The sequence below is a fragment of the Myzus persicae genome, unplaced genomic scaffold, assembly GCF_001856785.1.
Source record: "Myzus persicae strain clone G006 unplaced genomic scaffold, MPER_G0061.0, whole genome shotgun sequence".
Classification (NCBI taxonomy): domain Eukaryota; kingdom Metazoa; phylum Arthropoda; class Insecta; order Hemiptera; family Aphididae; genus Myzus; species Myzus persicae.
The window spans coordinates 37,991-57,187 of record NW_019102621.1 but is presented as its reverse complement, the minus strand read 5'-3'; the positions used below and the strand labels follow the sequence as shown (position 1 = coordinate 57,187).

Genomic DNA, 19,197 nt, shown 5'->3' with positions numbered 1-19,197 from the left:
TCTTTTTTCGCGAGTTCTTCCAGATTTATGGAATAGAGTATAGTTTCTGCATTTAGTATTAATGTAATTACATTTTTGTTTTAATTGTGGATTTGTCTTTCTATGGCAATAAACATAGGGCTTCAAAATTGGTTGGACCTAAATTGAGTTCTGCCTAGTCCAAAAAACATTATGTTATAAGTGCTACTGGTTAATTAATATTTATTACCAAGTAATAGTAATTACCTTTTAAGTTCATATTATGCATTATGCTCTAAAAGTATTTATGCTTATTATAAATAAATAAATATAATTAGTATATTTGACCCAAATAATCAACTTGTACAGTCTTGTATAACTTGCGTCTAAAAACAATATCCAAAAAACTGTTTAATTTCTTAAGAAATGACAGATTTGAGAACGGCCTTTAAAGATAAAGACCGATGGGTCTTAGATCAGGGGTGGACTATTATTGAAAAAAAATCGGCCCTCTACTATTACAACCTACACTTATTATAGACTTCGGTACTTCATTTTTGAATTTCAGTTGTTCACTAACTACTATAATAAATGAATAAATAGGTGATAAATATTTTTAAAATTAAAATTTATTTGAGCTAATATTAATTATTTATTGTTTATATTGTACTTTAAATCCTAAATCATAGATGACATCTAGATTAGAATGCCCCCAAAAAGTATTTTAACCGCAATAATGTCCTTAGAAATGACCAAAAAATTGTTATAACAATTTTTGAGTAAACAATATGAACTTATTATCGATATAAACGCGATTACGATGTAACACCGACTAACCAATTAGTTGTTAGTGACTAGTTTATAAAATCATAAATAGTACAATTAACATATGATTAATGGTCGCAGCAAAATTTTTGAAATTCCTAATTAAATTTAATCTAGAATATAAAAATGTACCTAAGTCATGTATAAATTTGTACTAAGAATTAACAAAAATTACTTAAAAATTGTAAAAATTATTGCTCAAAAAACACTAAAACTGATTAAAATGCAAATTAAAAGTTAAATAGTTTTAAATTCTTTGATGTACGACAGGTTCCCAAACTTTTTATTGTACGACCCATTTTGAAAATTTTTTAAAATATGGGCGACCCACAATATCAATGAATGACCTTTTTTTTTACCATACAACAGAAAATTAAACTATTTTATTAAATTTTATGTAATTACGAAAAAAAAGTAAAATAAGTATAATATTTAGTATTTGACACCGCCGCTGGTAAACTCGTAATTGTCACACTCACAGATGAGGATTGGCGATAAAACTGAATTTGAACTTTGAACATCAACGAAAGGTAATAGATGATTATATTTTTGTATTATTTAAAAAAATAGCTCGACCCATAGTTTGGGAACCTCTGATGTACGAGTATGAAAGGGATTTTGTACCTGCAAAGCATTGGCGGGAACTTCCCAAAAAATAATGCATTTTGCAGACCCTATATAGTTATAGGTAACTTATAATTTATAAACATTGAATGTTGAGTTGAGTGGAGTGGAGTGAAGTGGATTATGTCGGTCTACTACAAAGGAGTTCTAAGTATAAGAGGTCCTAAAAAAATCGTCAACAATAATGATTTAGCAGGTGGATTATTTTGTACCAGCCCGGGATACATTCGATGACACCGGCGCATCTGTGCAATTATGGCCCAGTCCGCCCCTGTCTTACATACTCGAAGGTCGTGGGTTTGAGTATACACAGATGTATAGGTAATACTGTAATAGTAATTATTATCTGTGGGAGTACATTATTCGTTTTTAATCAAAAAGTTTTGACATGGTGTTTATTAAATATATGAATAGTTATGAGTATTTCATATTTTCATGCATATTACTTGTTTTATTTGAAAATGTGTTCAGGTCATTAAAACCACGGCCTTAAAGAAAGACAGTGATTAAAACTATTAGACTTCTGCTGATGTCTTATTTGATAATACTCTAGGGAAAAATTGTAAAAATGTGTTAATAATATAAAACTATATTCAATTTTGTCGTTACAATAAATCATATACATAGTATATACTATTCTGTTTATTATAATACATGCATAATAAATTTACAAAAAATGCAGTTACTAATTATAGTAAAATACTCAAATCAGTAGGTTATTTACGTAACTTTATCCAAAACTTTAAATCACAAATTATCTTAAGTCTAGCTAATGATATACACGGTATCATGTTACTTATGTAAAATTATACAGGCACACGACTTATTTTCTCGATGTTTAGAATGTAATTTTAAGTGATTAATTTATATTACCTAATTTATCATTTATATTTGTGTGCCTAATGGCTAATATAGAAACAATGTCAGCAGTTAAACAAATAATATTTTTTCAATTATTTAATTTTTTCAATAAGTATTTTTTTATGTTAGGTACCTAAGTAATTTTGACTACAGTTAGACAACAATTATTGAGTATATTATGGTTAATATATTGTGGTCAGAAGCGATTTATATTCAAGTTTTTCAGAAAAACGCCACTAACCTGCTTATTGACAACTCCACAACTGCCTAACTATATAATATAGTCAATTCCCCTATATTTTCGACACCTTTCTAAACATTTTTCGAAATACGTCGCTGCTTTTAGATACTGTGATTTATGTAAGACGTAAGAACCTACTTCCAATACATATTTAACCGTTTTAAATTTAGAGGACGGTACACCCGCATGGTTGTCTCTATTACTTCTAAATTTGATAACAGGTGAATTCGCTGAAATTTGAACCATAGTAGGAGTTAAATGGATTATTTAGAATGTACAACGAATGTCCATGTTACGCGTTTATAAGACGGAGACAGCGCATGCGGGTGTAAGCGTCCTCTAAAGTTCTTACTACATCAAATAACTAACATAACTACGTACTTCAATACTGTAATTAAACAAAACCTGGTTTTAACGAGAATAATAATATTTATATCTGCATTGACGTTATTAGTTTAATAATAATATTGTTTTCATTTATTTGTCACTCCTTTACAACTTCTCTGATGCACTTCCAACCTGTCCGGGTCGAATGTCCGTTTGCACCGATCGCATGGCACGAGCTGTGACAAGTACGATTTCCAGTGTTCTTCTCTGGTAGCTTGTTGGTCCACCTTGCCCGTCACTAAAACGTTATATTATTATAATATTATATGTAATTAATAATTATTGTTCACATGATAGGTATGCAATAAGTATTAAGTACCTGCCTATCTTAAATAATACCTTTATTATACATTATTTTTCACATTTATTATTGTCAGAATTATTGTTAAAGCATCAAATGTAGCATCTAGGACTAGGAAGTACCTAGTTAACTACACGCCGACATCTGACATAATATGTATACGTACATGAACTAGGTACATAAAATTGGCTTAAAAATGTAACATAAAAATATAATATTTATGTGAATATCTGAGTATATAATTTGTATATATTGTGCCATTAGGGTTTAGGTATATCAATTATTTAAATTACATTTGAAGCCGTTGCTAACGCGTCGTTTGACTCAATAACTTAAGATAAAAATCATAGGGTAGGTATCAATTTTAAAAATTGATTTTTTCATAGTTGGTATTTTGTGAAGCCTACAGTTTCATACTTAGGTAAAATTTTCAAATTGTTACATTTTACTTTTGAGTGTGGGCAATGTGCAATATTGGGCAATAATTAGTCATTAGGGATTTACATCTTTCGCTCCACGCTAGGAATACAAAATAAAGATGAAAAATTGTTTTTTTTGTAAAACATAACATTTTTTGCTTAAAGTCTCAAAAGTTGACTGATTAAATAATATTATAGATAGCGTGTATCGTCCTATACTGGCCGTACAATATACCTTTTACTATACGTAGATCTATAAAAATGATACACCACATATGATATACCTACATAAATTATTATATAGGTAGCCAGGTAGGTACATTAGATATGTCATAAACGTCACACTACACATACACAACGGTGGTATCTCATTACCTTCGTCGATGATCACTTCCGGTTTAGTGGGCACAGGTCGTCGGAGATGTGGTGCTAAGCTATCGTTTTCTCGGGTCCACTTGATCAGACACTGAGGTTCGTGAATCCCTATGGACGCGGTCCCGAATAGTCGACCGCACACGTAACACGGCGCTGGTTTCTTTTTTGGTCTGTCCATGATGACGGCCGATTTAGCTGGTAACTTTGGCGTCTGTGGAAAACGGAATACCTATATTTTTATTTATCATTATTATTAGGTACGCGAATAAAATCATGACTCGACCAGACGAAACGGTTCCCCCTGCACAATATAATATAATATATCTAATTATTTATCTATATACGCGATCGTCGCCCCATGCACCTAGCTGATTTGACGATATTGACGGACTTATAACATACTTAGGTTATATAATATGTTCGTATTTTTTGTTCTTCTACTTTTGAGACCGTCGTTGTATACATAATGACATTCAATCGATATACGAATTCGTTATGTTTATACTCATATAACGTGTTGTATTTATAAGGTGTATCTATGTGTAGGTACCTACCTAATACCTATAACTACGACGTCACGATGCTTTGAATGTATAGATGGTATAGGTAGGTACCTATAGTAATAAAATACGTGTAGCGTTGATTAATGATAACCAGAATACATCGTTGGGATATAAGTAGTATATTAGTAATTTAAAATTAGGGAGAGCCGTTTTATTTATTATAGTATTATACATAATATAGTCCGCCGTTTTATTATGCATATAGAAAAATTTTGTTTGTAATAGCAGCGAGTGGGGGATTGGCCCGCCGTTGTTAATTGTTGTATGTTTTTGTTTTTGACAATAAACGATGGGGGCTGAAGGAGAAGTATTGGCACCATAGTTCCTCCTCCAGTCCTCGATACCATAAAAAAAAAAAGTATATTAGTTATTATTATATTTTTTGTATCTTTGAATTTGACACTTTTACTGAGAAAATATGCATTTTATATTGGCATGCGAAATAATGTCGTTTGGGTTCTCATGGGCGCGGTGCGGTACTATCATTGTGAAAACGGTCAGTCATTTTCTATAATTTAAATCCTAGTATGGCTATATGGTTTACAGTCTGCAATTTGTATTTCGTATTTTCGTGTATTTCATACATCTAACTGTCTAGCTTAAAATGTGTCGAAGATTTAAAATTCAATGTTCAGTTAATTACGAAACTTTTCATTTAGGTAATACGCATTCTTTTGACGGATTTAAAATATATTGTCAATTATACGTAATTTGATATTACCTGTGGTTGTAAATTTTTCTTATTATAAAATTTACTTTTTGTATTAGATTCTGGGCAGAGAGAAAAATTTAAAACCTATTGTATTCTGTACATAAATAATATCCATACCTATATTTTAATACCAATATTTTGGTTGGGTTAGATTTCATGGTCATAGTCACTTACTCACTTATAATTCGAGCTATTTGAAAAATTAGCAAATATTAAAATGAGTACATACTAAATACTGCAATATGAAAATATTTTTACTATTTAGTATATATAACTACAATTAATATAGTATATTGTCTATACCTCTACCGCCTATACCTATGTGCCTTCTACGTACTGAGATGTGTTCAGAAATTTTAAATTGGGGTAATAGGTAATAGAATAACATTTTATAATGAAATAATATTTTTATTGTAAGCATTTTTAAAGTTTTTTTTTATCTTTTTTGAATGGCTGCATACATTTTTAATTTCGCATATTTTAATCCACGCCAGGAGTAACGTCAGTGGGCAGTGAGTGGCTACTTCAACATATTTTCTAACAGTAACCTTCTTGGAATCATCACCTAAGCGTATTAAACAAAGTATGGCGTATGACGTATATTGTACATAGATTGTTTAGTTCAAATAAAGTACAAAAAAAAAACATATTCTGAAGCAGAACATTTTTCCGAGAATTGTAATTTAAAAATATCGAAATTTCGATCGATTAGTTAATTATTTAAAACTTATAAATAGACAAACCTATTATTTATATTTAGATGAGCGTACCCTAATGGCCTACTCCCTAACCCTCGTGTCTGTGAAAATAATACCTATTTCTAAATAGTAAATACCTTTGTGAGTGTTTACCTTTAAAACAATCACCTTGGATATAATATATTATAAGTTAAAATATATTTTGTCATTTACACTTATACAGTGAGTCAACGTATTCATTATACAAAATCCGTAAAAAAAACCTTAATTTATTTAACATATTTTATTTTTACTTACAAATTACAATAATAGTGTAACATTTATTCTTATGTAAATAATATAACATGCCCTGTATGCGTGTACATTAAATCTGCATACATTTTGTGAAATTACGTAATTGACCTAGACGGAGATCTAGAAAAATTATTTGCAATACTTGGTCTCCTCAAATATTTTATGTTAATTGTTTTATTGATGTCAGACGAAAAAAACAAATTTTTATTTACACAATCGAATGAGCAATTTCTAATTTTAGCAGATATAAATTTACATTTATCAATGCCCAAGCATAACCCACTGAATTATTTATATTAATAGGTACATACTGTAAAATTCAAAATCCAATGTATACTTACATCATTACAAAATAATATACAACTTACGAGTACACATAGTAGAATGCAGCTTCTATACTAACTAATAGTCAAGATACATCATCTAACTAAATATCTAAATACCTACAACTGTTTACTCATTATAAAAGTATTCATCACTCATCATTTGTGAGATTATTGATATTTATATATAATAGTTGTCTCATATTGTCAAATCTAAATTATACTCACTACCCATACTAACATTTATAATGAATACAATCAAATTATTATCCACTTACTGGTGCTGTTTTTTTCTTAGATTCAATACAAACTCTTGCGTGGGCTTCAAGTCTGTTTGCTAGGAACTTCCGTTGGCAAAAATCGCATGGCACCAAATTTGACTGCAATCATTACATACACTTTTCAATCATTGTCCGAGTAGTACATTTTTATAATTAGCTAGTAGGTACCTATATATATAATAATAGAAGATAACATGAAATGTCATCAATCAATTTATCTATGTATAAATAAGAAAAGCCTCATCATTTTCCTACTATTTGAATCAAACATTGTCATTGTTTGACTATGTATTCACGAGGGAATACCAATGCACACCTTCGTATGTACACCAATGTTTGGGCGTACAAATAAAGTGTATAACCAGTTATAATAGTTGGTTATACCATAAATGAATTAACTGCATCATGAGTCATGACTTCTGCCCACTCGCTTTCGTTGCAAAGTCGGTTTTCAGTTCATCGAACTTCAACTCAAAGTATTGAGTTTTTAAGCTAATGTTATCGCTAGAAATTGAATGTTTGTATAATATATTAGGCATAGGTACCTGAGTGGCCTCCCATGCCAGCTGATTCCAGTCATCAACAGAAATAATTTGACTGTCCGGTTTCTTTGGCAAAGTTCTTTGTAAATGTTCGGGTAGTCGGGAATTTTCTTGTGTCCATTTCTGTTGAAAAAATATACATAGCCATTATCGAATTTACGAACGTTTATCTTTTACAGTAATTGTCTGTCCATTAACATAAACCATGCTAATGTTATGTAGTTCCTATAAAATATAGATACCTATACCAGCTATATTGTGTATATACTATATTAGCTGTGTAACCTATCTTCGTTCTGGAAAAATGAACAAATATAAAATTCAGTGCTATAAAGGTGTATCTCACTATTTCAGTTTTAGTGTACCTCAGATAGTCAAATCACGGGCAAGTCAGCGTTGGTGTACCTCACTTTGTGAAATAATTCGACCTAAATGGGCAACTGTAAGCTGTGGACAAAATTTAGCAGTTGGTATATTTTTTAACGTAATTAAACTACTCTCTCTGACATCCCTAAAAATTCTTGTCAAAATCAGTCTGGAAGTTTTTGGGTGTATAATAAATCACAAGCATACATTTGGTTTTAAGATTTAGTGGTTCTTTAAATCTTTAACCGAGGCCACATAAACGCTACGATTTGATGTGTGCTTTTTCCTTATCTGGTCGAGTAACCAATGGCAACAATTCATATACAAACAAAAAAAATAATTTATATTATTATTTTCATAATCTGCAGCCAATGACAACCATTTATAAACAAAAAAAATTTCCATTTTTATAGTGAATCTCAAAATCTGTGTGAGAGGACGTCTTTAAAGGGCGAATTTTTAAAAATCCTTTTTTGTGTACCTTTACAGGGTACTACGAAAATTTTAAGTTTTCAGATATCATAGCTTAGGCTCTACGTTGATCAGTCAGCTAGTCAGGACACGTTCGACTACATATATAAATATATATATATAGTTATTAGATAGTTTTTAATATAATATTATGTTTATGTTTCATAGTTTCAATGTCAATTTAAAATCAATAGTACAAAACAATAATTATATGTCTGAAAAAATAGTCACTTATAGGTATACATAAAACACAATAAAATAATGATACCTGTAGCGTGTAAAAATAATGAAACACATGGACAATTAAATTGTATTGGTAGGTTAGGTTATATATTATATATAATATTATGTACCTATTGATTTTACAGTTATTTTTTTATTATCATTATGTTTTGCTAAATAGATTTTAGGGTAAGAAATTTCAACATTCAAAAAGTAGCTCCATTTAAGATTGGATCTCGGGAAAACACAATATATTTGATTATTTGAAGAGGTAATTTTTTTGATTTTGTTCAATGGTTCCTCTAAAAGTCTAAGCTCTAATTTAAGGAAATACTATCAAAAACTGTAAAAAAAGTCAGCAAATGTGATTTCAACGGAATTGTTCAAAATCATTTTTCGTATGATAATATCTATTATAGGTTTTCCAAGACCTTGTCAATGGAACATGTTAAATTTTTTTATTTATATGCATACGTATTGACTTTTCATCAACTTTATAAACTTATATAATGAAAACATGTTTATCACTATTAATAGTTAATAAGTCAGTAGATATAGCGATGAGGAATATATTTTAGATATGGGTCATGGATGAACAGGTCAGTGGGAGTTTATGATTATGGCACTCCAACTATTCAAATTTTAGGATAATTCATTTAAAACAAGTATAATATTATAATTATATCGTAAATAGGTATTGTTGTGGTCAGTATGGAGTGTTTTGAGGTTTCCAATTTTCAAGGTCTATACAGCGACTGTTTTCGTTTGAAAATCACTCAAGTGATTCTTTTACTACAGCTACACGCCAACACTTCTATCCACAATATATGTATTATTATATTATATTACACAAATCTGATATAGGTTTATTCAAAATATATATATATATCCCTATTATCCCTATATATGCCCTTGAAAATCTTTCCAACGGGCAATATGATATAGTAAAAAACATATATTGTAATTTTGTAATTTATTGTATTTATTTATTTAATATCAATATAACTGATACCTTATTGTTTTACAATAAAAATATCGAGAAAAATTTGGGGTATAATTAGATTTATTATTTATATTTATATTTTAAGTATATAATTATGAATAAGTGTTATCTTTCAATAATTAGTTAAAAAGTGATTTACCTATTCCTGTAAGTATATCGCAGACTTTGTTACTTTAGTCTTCTGTACGACATTGTGATCTGCGATGGTATTTAAGTAAACAAGCAGTGTTTTTAATTTCTACACTGCCCATTGAAAAGAACTCTTTACTTTATAGTTTATATAATAGCTTTTTCAATCAATAAAATGATCTTAATAAATTTAAAAAATAATGATATTTCATCCGTTTTTAAAACTTAGAAATAGAATTTATTTTGTCAATAAATAATTGATTAACTTAATCACATTTTGTTCTTGTTAATTACAAACATTTTTGTATTAATCTAAAAACCTGTAAATTTATCTAACTGAATCATTATTAAATACGACGTTTAAATTGTTAAATACATTTTAGAAAGAGTGACTGTTTGAGGCATCATTCAATATAATAAGACTATTTCGTCAACTTGAATTAAAATAAGTAAGGCTAGTAAGAGTGTTATTAAGTTCGATTAATTGAGTTCGGTATTATAATTTTATTGATACCGGTGGCTTATTGCAAAAACTACTCGTTATGTATAACATCCTCTTTTAAACAATGGGAGTAGTGTTCCAAAAACCATATTATAGACATATTACGGACTTCCTGGGCAAGCAACTATATATAGGTGCACACTGCACACCCACCCATTATTATTTTGCTCTCACATTGGTGGCATTGTGTTTTGACGGTGTAAACCGTGTACAATATAGCTATATTAAACAGAAGTACAGCTGAGGTTGTAAAAAAAATATATACTTGTAAACTAGGATTCAACTTTCCTGTATCTAGATACGCTTAAAACGAAGGAAAACTGTACAAATTATGGTTTTTTTATTAAACGCCGTGGGTACACTTCCCACGTTTAACCTATATTCAACTGAGCATACATTCCGACATTCGAGGTATATCCGGTAGTTTTTAGTTACATTTTGATAAAATGTTTGTTTAATGCTTCGACAGGAACAAGCCTTAATATTATTACACTAACCTAGTTACCAAGAAAGCTCTTGTTACAATTATTTTAAAATCATTAAATATAATAATCAAATTTTTTATGAAAATCATAAAAAACACTTATACCTACATTCATTGTTTGAAAAATTAGTTGAATATTGTTTGTTAATAAAAGTTATAAGTACTAAATAGTGTAATAATAGTATATACATATATATACATAGATATATAATAATATATAGTAGGATATATTTCTATATAGACATATAGTAGGTATATAATCAGATGTAATCATATCTTGTATATAACGACGGCGTATGCGTATACCTATTATTATTTGTCATAATATTTATGTTTGTATATGTGACTATCGTCACGAAGTATAATTTATCAATGTTTGTTTAAAATATTTTGAAATGCAAAACATCGAAAAAAAAAACTAATCAAACAAACAAAATATAATAATAAAGGATGCGATATTTCAAGTTCAAGGACAATAAATAATTATATAGTGTAGGTACCCAATAAAAATAGAACTTAGTTATAAATCGAATATATTATTTTTATTTCGTTGTTTTTGTACCTAATCTAATGTATTTTTCTACCAACTTTTTTGTTTATAATTTTTTTGTATAATATCTATACCTAAATTAGTTTCGTCAATTGTTTTCCCTTTTCCCTATACCTATGATGATTATTTTTTATTTGAATTTCATTTGAATTACAGACTACAGTAAATTTATTTGTGTTTTCTAAAAAATAAATATAGTCAAACTTTTAAACACAACATCTAGTATTACCAAAAATACGAGTTATTTTACATTTCCAATAAAATGTTAATATATTTATAGTATTTTTACCTATAATTTGGGAGCGTTACGTTGTGGAATAACTATTATAGCGTACCTTGAGACAATGAGGTTCGTGAAATGGCAACGAAGCAGTACCGAATTCTTTACCGCACAAATAGCACAAAACAAGCCTTTTCTTCCTCGCTGATCCAACAGCCGTTGGAACCCATTTTTCTGGTTGATATTCTTCAGTTTTTTTTTCTATTCTCTCGCTAATAATATTCTGTTTAACGTTTTCCTGGTCGTTTGATGGAGACGGCATCTTTTGTATACGTTGCCGAATTGGTGGAGTTGGAGCAATCGGTTTCACTTTAATCGGTAAATGACTTTTCCGATTCTTCGGTGTCTGTTTAGATACTTCTGGTAAGCTAAGCACGCTTTTTCGGTCCTTGGTTTTAACCCGGTATGTTCTACTGTTAAATTGTTGACAAACCGGACGTTTTGTAGTTGATGGCCGTACTTCCGTTCCGCTCTCTGTCCGCTTGTCCAACAACAGTGGTTTGCCCAACGTGGCTGTGTCTGGCCGCCTTGACATACCCACAACTTCCTGTTCAGCTTCCAAAGCCGTTTTCGACTTTTTTTTTGCCGATGTCTTTTTTTGGACGGATGATTTTACAGCTGAAGTTGCATCCTTTGAAATGGTCTTTAATCCTAAATAAATTTACACCATAAAGCATTAGTACATACTACATGTATTTTATTTTCATAATAAATATTCAATATAGGTATTAAATACAACAATATACCTTGTACTATGCATCTTTGTACATACATTTGTATATAATTTGTATTTATAAAAAAAATGTATTTTTTAACATCTAGCCTACATGTATTATAATTTATTATAGAATAACTAAATCGAAATTTATTAGAAAATTCAACTCAAATATTTTTTATTAGTAGGTATATAGGTTATACATTTTAATATATATATATTCATAGAAACAATAAATTGAATTTGTTTTTAATTTTGAGTTTTATTATAAAATCTACTATCAACATTATACAGTAGGTATTTAATATCAATTATTGATGATTGGCTAATTTTTTGTATTTATTGAGTTTTTCGTTTAATATATTATTGTGTATTATTTCAATTAAGTCACACATTTAGGACGATAAATCGAATATTATTATGGAAAAAGGATTAGCTTCTTTTTTATCGTTGTGTACAATTATTAAGTTACTCGTTACTACCTACGTGTGTATTTTAATTTAAAAAAGTAAATTTGTATCCAATTTCTATACTAATAACCCGTTACCATGGATAATATTTTAGTTTGTTGATGTTGCATAAAAATCAATGTATTAGCCAACTCTGTCTAAGCTTTTGTTCATAATTAGTTAAGTTCGAAAATCTTAAACCTAAAAAAATATTTAAAATGTAAAGTAATAGATACATTATTAAATAAATAAATGTTATGTTGTTAATATTGCAATTGCTTGTACAATTACAAATTTTTCTAAGTTTATATATTGAAAGTTATGTAAGCACAAAACAAAGCTATACTATATCTATGTATCATGAGTATTTTCTATGCATTTTTTTAAATATCTTTAATATAATATCAGTTTATTGTGATTCATATAGATAATTTATACAAAATATGAAAAGTACAATTTTAATATTTTTTTTTAACTATACCTAACGTTCTAATTGTAAATACAAATACAGTTTTGAATTTATATTTTATTACAATGATCTATGTGTAAGTTTTACTTCTTAAAAACGTTCTTGAAATTAATTATTATTAATTACAAAATATATAACTGATGTTATAAGACTAATAAATTCAACTTTAAATTATTGTTATCACAGTTTGCCAAAATTAAATTGTGTCATATTTCCTCAGTCTTAAAAGTTTTCGTGTTAATGTAATAATTCAATAATGCTGTTTATTTGCTCTACTTGTTCATCCAGCATAGTGAAAATGATTAATTATGAATTGCATGAATACCTTATATTATTCTGTACACTAAGCAACTATATAATAATGATTTCAAGTAAAAAAAAACGAATAACGATTACTTATGAAATTTTAATATTTAATCTACGTGATTACATTAAATACAAAACAAAAGTACAATTATTGAATATTTGTGTAACTATAAACAATGTATTTGTACATACATATCAAGCATAATCAACATTATATAATACTTTTAGAAACCAATCAACTAACTTGAAAGCATCATTTTCTTGAACATGGTGGGAAATTTTTTTGACTTTAAAGTTGTTGTAGTAGTACTTGTAGTATCCATAGAATTGTCCGTATTTTTTTAAAACATTTAACACAACAATTATAAATACAATTTATTAAATTAAATATTTTATTTTATTTGTAAGTATATTTATACTTCATTTTAAATCCCCTATAAAAGTGTTGGATTAAAATATTTATCATTACTCATCATCAAACGTCAGCCTGTGACTACACGCAAAACGTAACTGAAAACACACACGACCGATACCAGTATGAACTACGCCTTTCGCATTCAGTACGTAGGTATCTGTATTTCATAGATATAGTTGGTATATTGCAGTTCAGATAATTCCCGGTTTAATAGTAATTTATTTTATTTTTGTGAAGAGTCGTGTTTTATGTGAAATTCTCGTTCAAATAATTAAAGGTAAACGATATTGATTTTAAAAACTAATAATGTTTTATTATACAAAACAACACTAATTATCTGATATTTTGGTATCAAACATAACATAAAAACTATATGGTTCAAATTTGTTATTTTATTGCATTGAATATTTATCAAAAGACTTTAATGATTAAAATTAAATATAATATTTAAGAAAAGTTTATGAGGAAAGGATAATAACATTTAGTTCAAATTATAAACTTATTGTCTTTTGTAGCGTGACATATTTTTATCTTAAAGTGAACTATGATATGGATTTTGAATATTCACAAAAAATAAATAAACGAACAATTAGTTTGAGCAAAAAATATATGAAAACTCGTAAAAAATTAATTCAGACATTTTTTTTTACTTCACGAAATTCAGAACTATCCAATCTTCATACATTTTCTTAATTTCTTTTCTTTCTTTTATTTTTGGCATCACAACTCTTTAAGAGTGTGTTTCACCAATGAGCGTTCAATATTATTAAATTGTATTATTATATAGTAGTTCATATAGGTTGATGGTTCATTTAGAGTGTTGGAGTAATATTCTCAGTATAAAATAAAAGTAAAAGTGATGAGAATTTACTTATGTGATTGTTTCTGTTAGTGAAGGTTAATTATATTCTGAGCGTAAATAATCCTCGTACTCCCACAAATAGTTCAGGGGCGTAGTTGGACATTAAGGTAGATATACAGACATACAGTAGTTAGACTATAGGGCAACTATAGGTCTATTTTATAAACCCCTATTGTGTGGATCGTTGGGACTTTTGGAATGAATCAATCCAACTGTGTCTCCCAAAATAAAAGTTTAAACAAAAATACTTAATTTAAAATTTATTGATTTTTTTACTCTTAACAACATTTTGCGAGTCGCTAGCAGTGATACATATTCCCCTGATGGAAATTTTTTTTTTAAATCCTACGCAATATGTAGCTGCATAATTTCAATTAATTTGTATTGCAATTTCAGGTACTGGTATTTTTTCATAAAAAATCTCCCACTCCTTCCGTCATCCCTTGAATATAAATATTGGTTGCTTCTACACTGGTCACTAGTCACCTACCTCTCAAGTTCAAAGTAATATGCTAGACGGTAACCGGGGTAATTCCCTATATGTCGCAAAAAGTCAAAATCACTGGAGAAATAAGTATTTATTATTTGTGAAAACGGTGGTCAAAATATTTCTTTGCCTAGTAGATCTAAAAATTAAACTCTCTGGACTAGTTAAATTAATAACACAATTATGCAGAAACCTCAATCTGATTTTAGGGGAGTACTTGTCTCAAAATTCGTATTAATCTTATAGGTGTCTCAGACACGACAAAATCACTATAAGAAATAACCATTAAATCCTTTCTTAGAGGTCAAAGGAATAACTGTTATGTGCAAACGCATAAAAAAATTCTAGTTTTACAAATATTAAAAATTATAATACCATGATATGTATACCTACCTAATTACTAATTCCAAATTTAATACAAACTTATAGTTTTCAACAAACCATTTTATGTTAAATATTAATTATTTTTGATTTTTATAATAACCGCTATCTACCTTATCTATGTACCATAGCTTTAATAATACAATATGTTAACATATTATAATACAGTCAGTACTATCTATAACGACACCTGTCATAACGACATTATATTACTATGGGGTATAACGATGTTATTTTCAAGGTCCCGGAAAAATTCCGTTTTGTTTATATGAACATATTTTATGTAACGACATCTGGTTTTAACGATTCGTTTTTACAGTCCCTTAGCCGTCGTTATAGATGATACTGACTGTACTCATATTTGGTATACACATTTTTTGAAACATAAACCTGATACAACTTCGATATCATTTTAATCGTTATCGATGTAATTTACTCACATGACAACTGATGCGTACGAGTAAACGACTGATGTTGATACGATTATACCTAAGTTTTTCTTATAAACATTGATGTCAAAGCCAAAGCAATCTAAAAAACCGCAACAATTAATAATACATGGTAAATAATTTAACAAGGTGAATAAATTAAAACAATAGTCCTTTGTGTAACTTGTGATACCTAGATATGTATCTATTCGTACATCACGTATACTATGTATGGTTACTAGTTAATTTAGTTTGTGGTTAAAGTAGGTAACCTAATGTGTATACACTATACAGTATACATTCTTGATTCGTCTTATTCTTTACTATTCTCCATTATTAGTAAATATTAGGTATCATTGGTTATTATTATTTTTTTTTTGTAATGTATTTTGTTTAAGAGAAATTCTTAGTACCTATCTAATATCAGATAAATTATAAATTATTTCTTTAAGAATTTAATCGTGACATATTTTGATGTTTGATATTGATGCTCATTAATTATTAATAATTAATACTTTTATAGTACCTAGCTATTACTTATACCTTATAAGTTATAAGTTATAACTTTATAACTATAAAAGGAAATTACATTTAGTTGAATTTGTCGGTGCAAACTGCAAACTGCTTGCGTCCCACATTTTATTTAATAGGAAAATTGAGTTCGGATCTAAAAGATCGTAAAGAAATCTTAGCCCACTTACTTCACAGCAAACCTTTTCAATTCTGAGTGGAGTGATGAATGTATTACATTTACAATGATGTGTTTGGTAAATCATTGGTACTTTGGAAGGGGGAGGGGTGGTTTCAAAAGTAAAAAATTTCCTTATACTGGGAATATAATATATATTTGTAAAAAACCCATAGATACACATTAAATACTCACAGGATGCTATATATTCGTATTTTCTACCCACTATAAGGTTTTAAAAATATTTTGACTCTTTTTGAAGCATTTGTAATATAAAAATATTTGTCTTAGGTAATAAAAACTTGTTTAAGTGTTTTATTATATTTTATATTTTTATGCATATAATACCATTTTAAAATGCAATATTTTGGCAAAAATTATTTTAACTTACCTTATCGTTTATTGTTTTACAGGTGAATCCTTTTTATAAATGGTAGACCTAATTACAATTAATATACTTATATAACATACGGTACACAACGCCACAACATTGTTAATAATTTAATATAGACTTTATTTAACTATACTGAGGCAGGTCCATTGTGTGCAATGTTTTATCTTTTAATTAAAATGTAATCCATAATAACACTATTACAGTGACTTTTTTTATAACTTTGTAGTGTCCCGAATAATGAGGATACATCACAATAGCTATTCTACGTATCAAATTTGAATTCAATGCAAACAGTTCAATCATTGCATACGGATAACGATTCTGAGCAAAGACGGTTTGTCAGCTTATATTGCCAAGTACCTATATAAGTTGTATATCTTATAATATATTTATATGGCTATTAAAATTATTTATTTAATATAATATTTATGTAATTATACAGCGAAACTCTAACGGACACCTCCATTAGGAGGTGCTATTAAGCAGAAACCTCTTAAAAGTGGATGTTTTCAAGAGAGCCAACTACAAACTTTCTACAATTTGAACCATCTGAATAGTGGACACCTTCGAAAAGCACACAAAATGTCATCAACTGACAGTGTAATATTATAAGTATAATATTTTTATATTACAACAAAATAACTGTTATTATTAAAATGTTAAATATCTGTTAAATATTCAATTTTTAAATTAAAATTTCTACCAAATATTTGTATTAGAATTTTCTATACATGATATAATTTTAAAAATATTTTGACGTTTTTTGATCTATTTATAAACATTTTACATTTTCTATATCGATAAAAAATATTTTGTTTGGTCAAAAAGCTTGAATATTTAGTATAAGGTTTTTCATAAGTTGTTATTATTGCCATTTAAAAATATTAAAAGTACTACAACATCTGTCAAATTTATGAAAATTTGAGAATTATTGAACAGCTAATGACATTTTTAAACTTATAATGTATAATATACGAATACTATGATAACAATGTACTATATAATTTAATATTTATGATAAAATATAGTTCATAATATTATTATGTCTTATACACACAATGACATTTTAAAATACAATTTTTTCAATTTAAAGTAAATTCAACATACCGTACTAATGATAGTAAAATAAATTATTTTAATAGCATTATAAATTTATAAATAATACATCATATAATATACTTATGCTAAGTTGTATGAAAAATGTATTAATTGAATGGCTCAATAAAATGTAATGACCAATTATAATCATGGGCTACTAAACAATGTTTAAGGGGCCATTGGCTCACTATTGATTCGTTAAATGTTTAGTGATTGTTCATGTAACTTGGCAATTGGCATATTAATATAAGGCCGACAGACCATCTTTGCTCAGAATCGTTTTTTGTATCAATGATTTAACATTTAATAATTTAAATTTAACACATATACATTACAGTGATATTTAATTCTCAATGACGAGGTACACAACAGAGTGGTTACCTACTTTCCTCCTTTTTATGTAGGTACCTATATATTTCATTAAAATTTACAACGTTAATATTTTATTATACAACTTAAGCTATTTAAAGAAGTTAACGACTGTGTGAAGACTGAAGAGTAAAGTAGGTATGTACTTAGTATGTAAAGGTAATGGTTATATAATAAGTACAACCAACCTACTAATAACCATTTATTTGTAGATTTATGATTTTTTTTTTTATTTCCAATGTTATAAATCAAATATACCAAATACCAATCCAACGTTATTCAGTTAGGTGGTAACAACAGGTATTTAAGTGAATTTAAATGTATTTAATATTTATAAATATTAATTAAAGATAAGAAATTAACAAAGTTAGATGATCTCATTATTTATTTACATTTAATTGGACAAAGGTCAAAAACTAGTGTAATACTCACCACTCTAATATTATTAATACATTTTAATCATAATAGAATATACTAACTTATAAGTAAATATTATTGAGTGTTATATCTTGCCATTAGTACATATTATTCCATTGAACAGCAAAGTCGGTACAATGTTCAATTATTTTCTCAAGTTTTCTTTTCAAGATAAATAAGTCAATACATAATAGCAATTAAGTGACTACAAAAATATTTATGCCCTTTTTATGTGTCTATAATATATGTGAGAACAAAATTCAAGTAATAAAGCCAGAAGAATAAAATATGGTGAGTCATTAATAATA

The 19,197-nt window shown here is 28.0% G+C and overlaps 1 protein-coding gene and 1 long non-coding RNA gene across 2 annotated transcripts; one reads left to right on the top strand and one right to left on the bottom strand.

Annotated features, from left to right (window-relative positions):
• Positions 1-2,031: 2,031 nt before the first annotated feature.
• On the bottom strand, positions 2,032-13,869 carry LOC111032801 (zinc finger protein 474-like). The gene is made up of 6 exons (XM_022313260.1): positions 13,595-13,869; positions 11,467-12,062; positions 7,408-7,527; positions 6,860-6,961; positions 3,992-4,202; positions 2,032-3,134 (listed from the first exon to the last, which is right to left on the bottom strand). Exons 1-6 carry the CDS (start codon positions 13,671-13,673, stop codon positions 2,983-2,985), a joined length of 1,260 nt encoding a protein of 419 aa, XP_022168952.1. The 5' UTR covers positions 13,674-13,869; the 3' UTR covers positions 2,032-2,982.
• Positions 13,870-13,913: 44 nt separating this feature from the next.
• LOC111032802 lies at positions 13,914-17,592 on the top strand. The gene is made up of 3 exons (XR_002604344.1): positions 13,914-14,042; positions 17,232-17,361; positions 17,448-17,592. It is a non-coding gene; the product is annotated as an uncharacterized LOC111032802 (long non-coding RNA).
• The last annotated feature ends 1,605 nt before the right edge of the window (positions 17,593-19,197 follow it).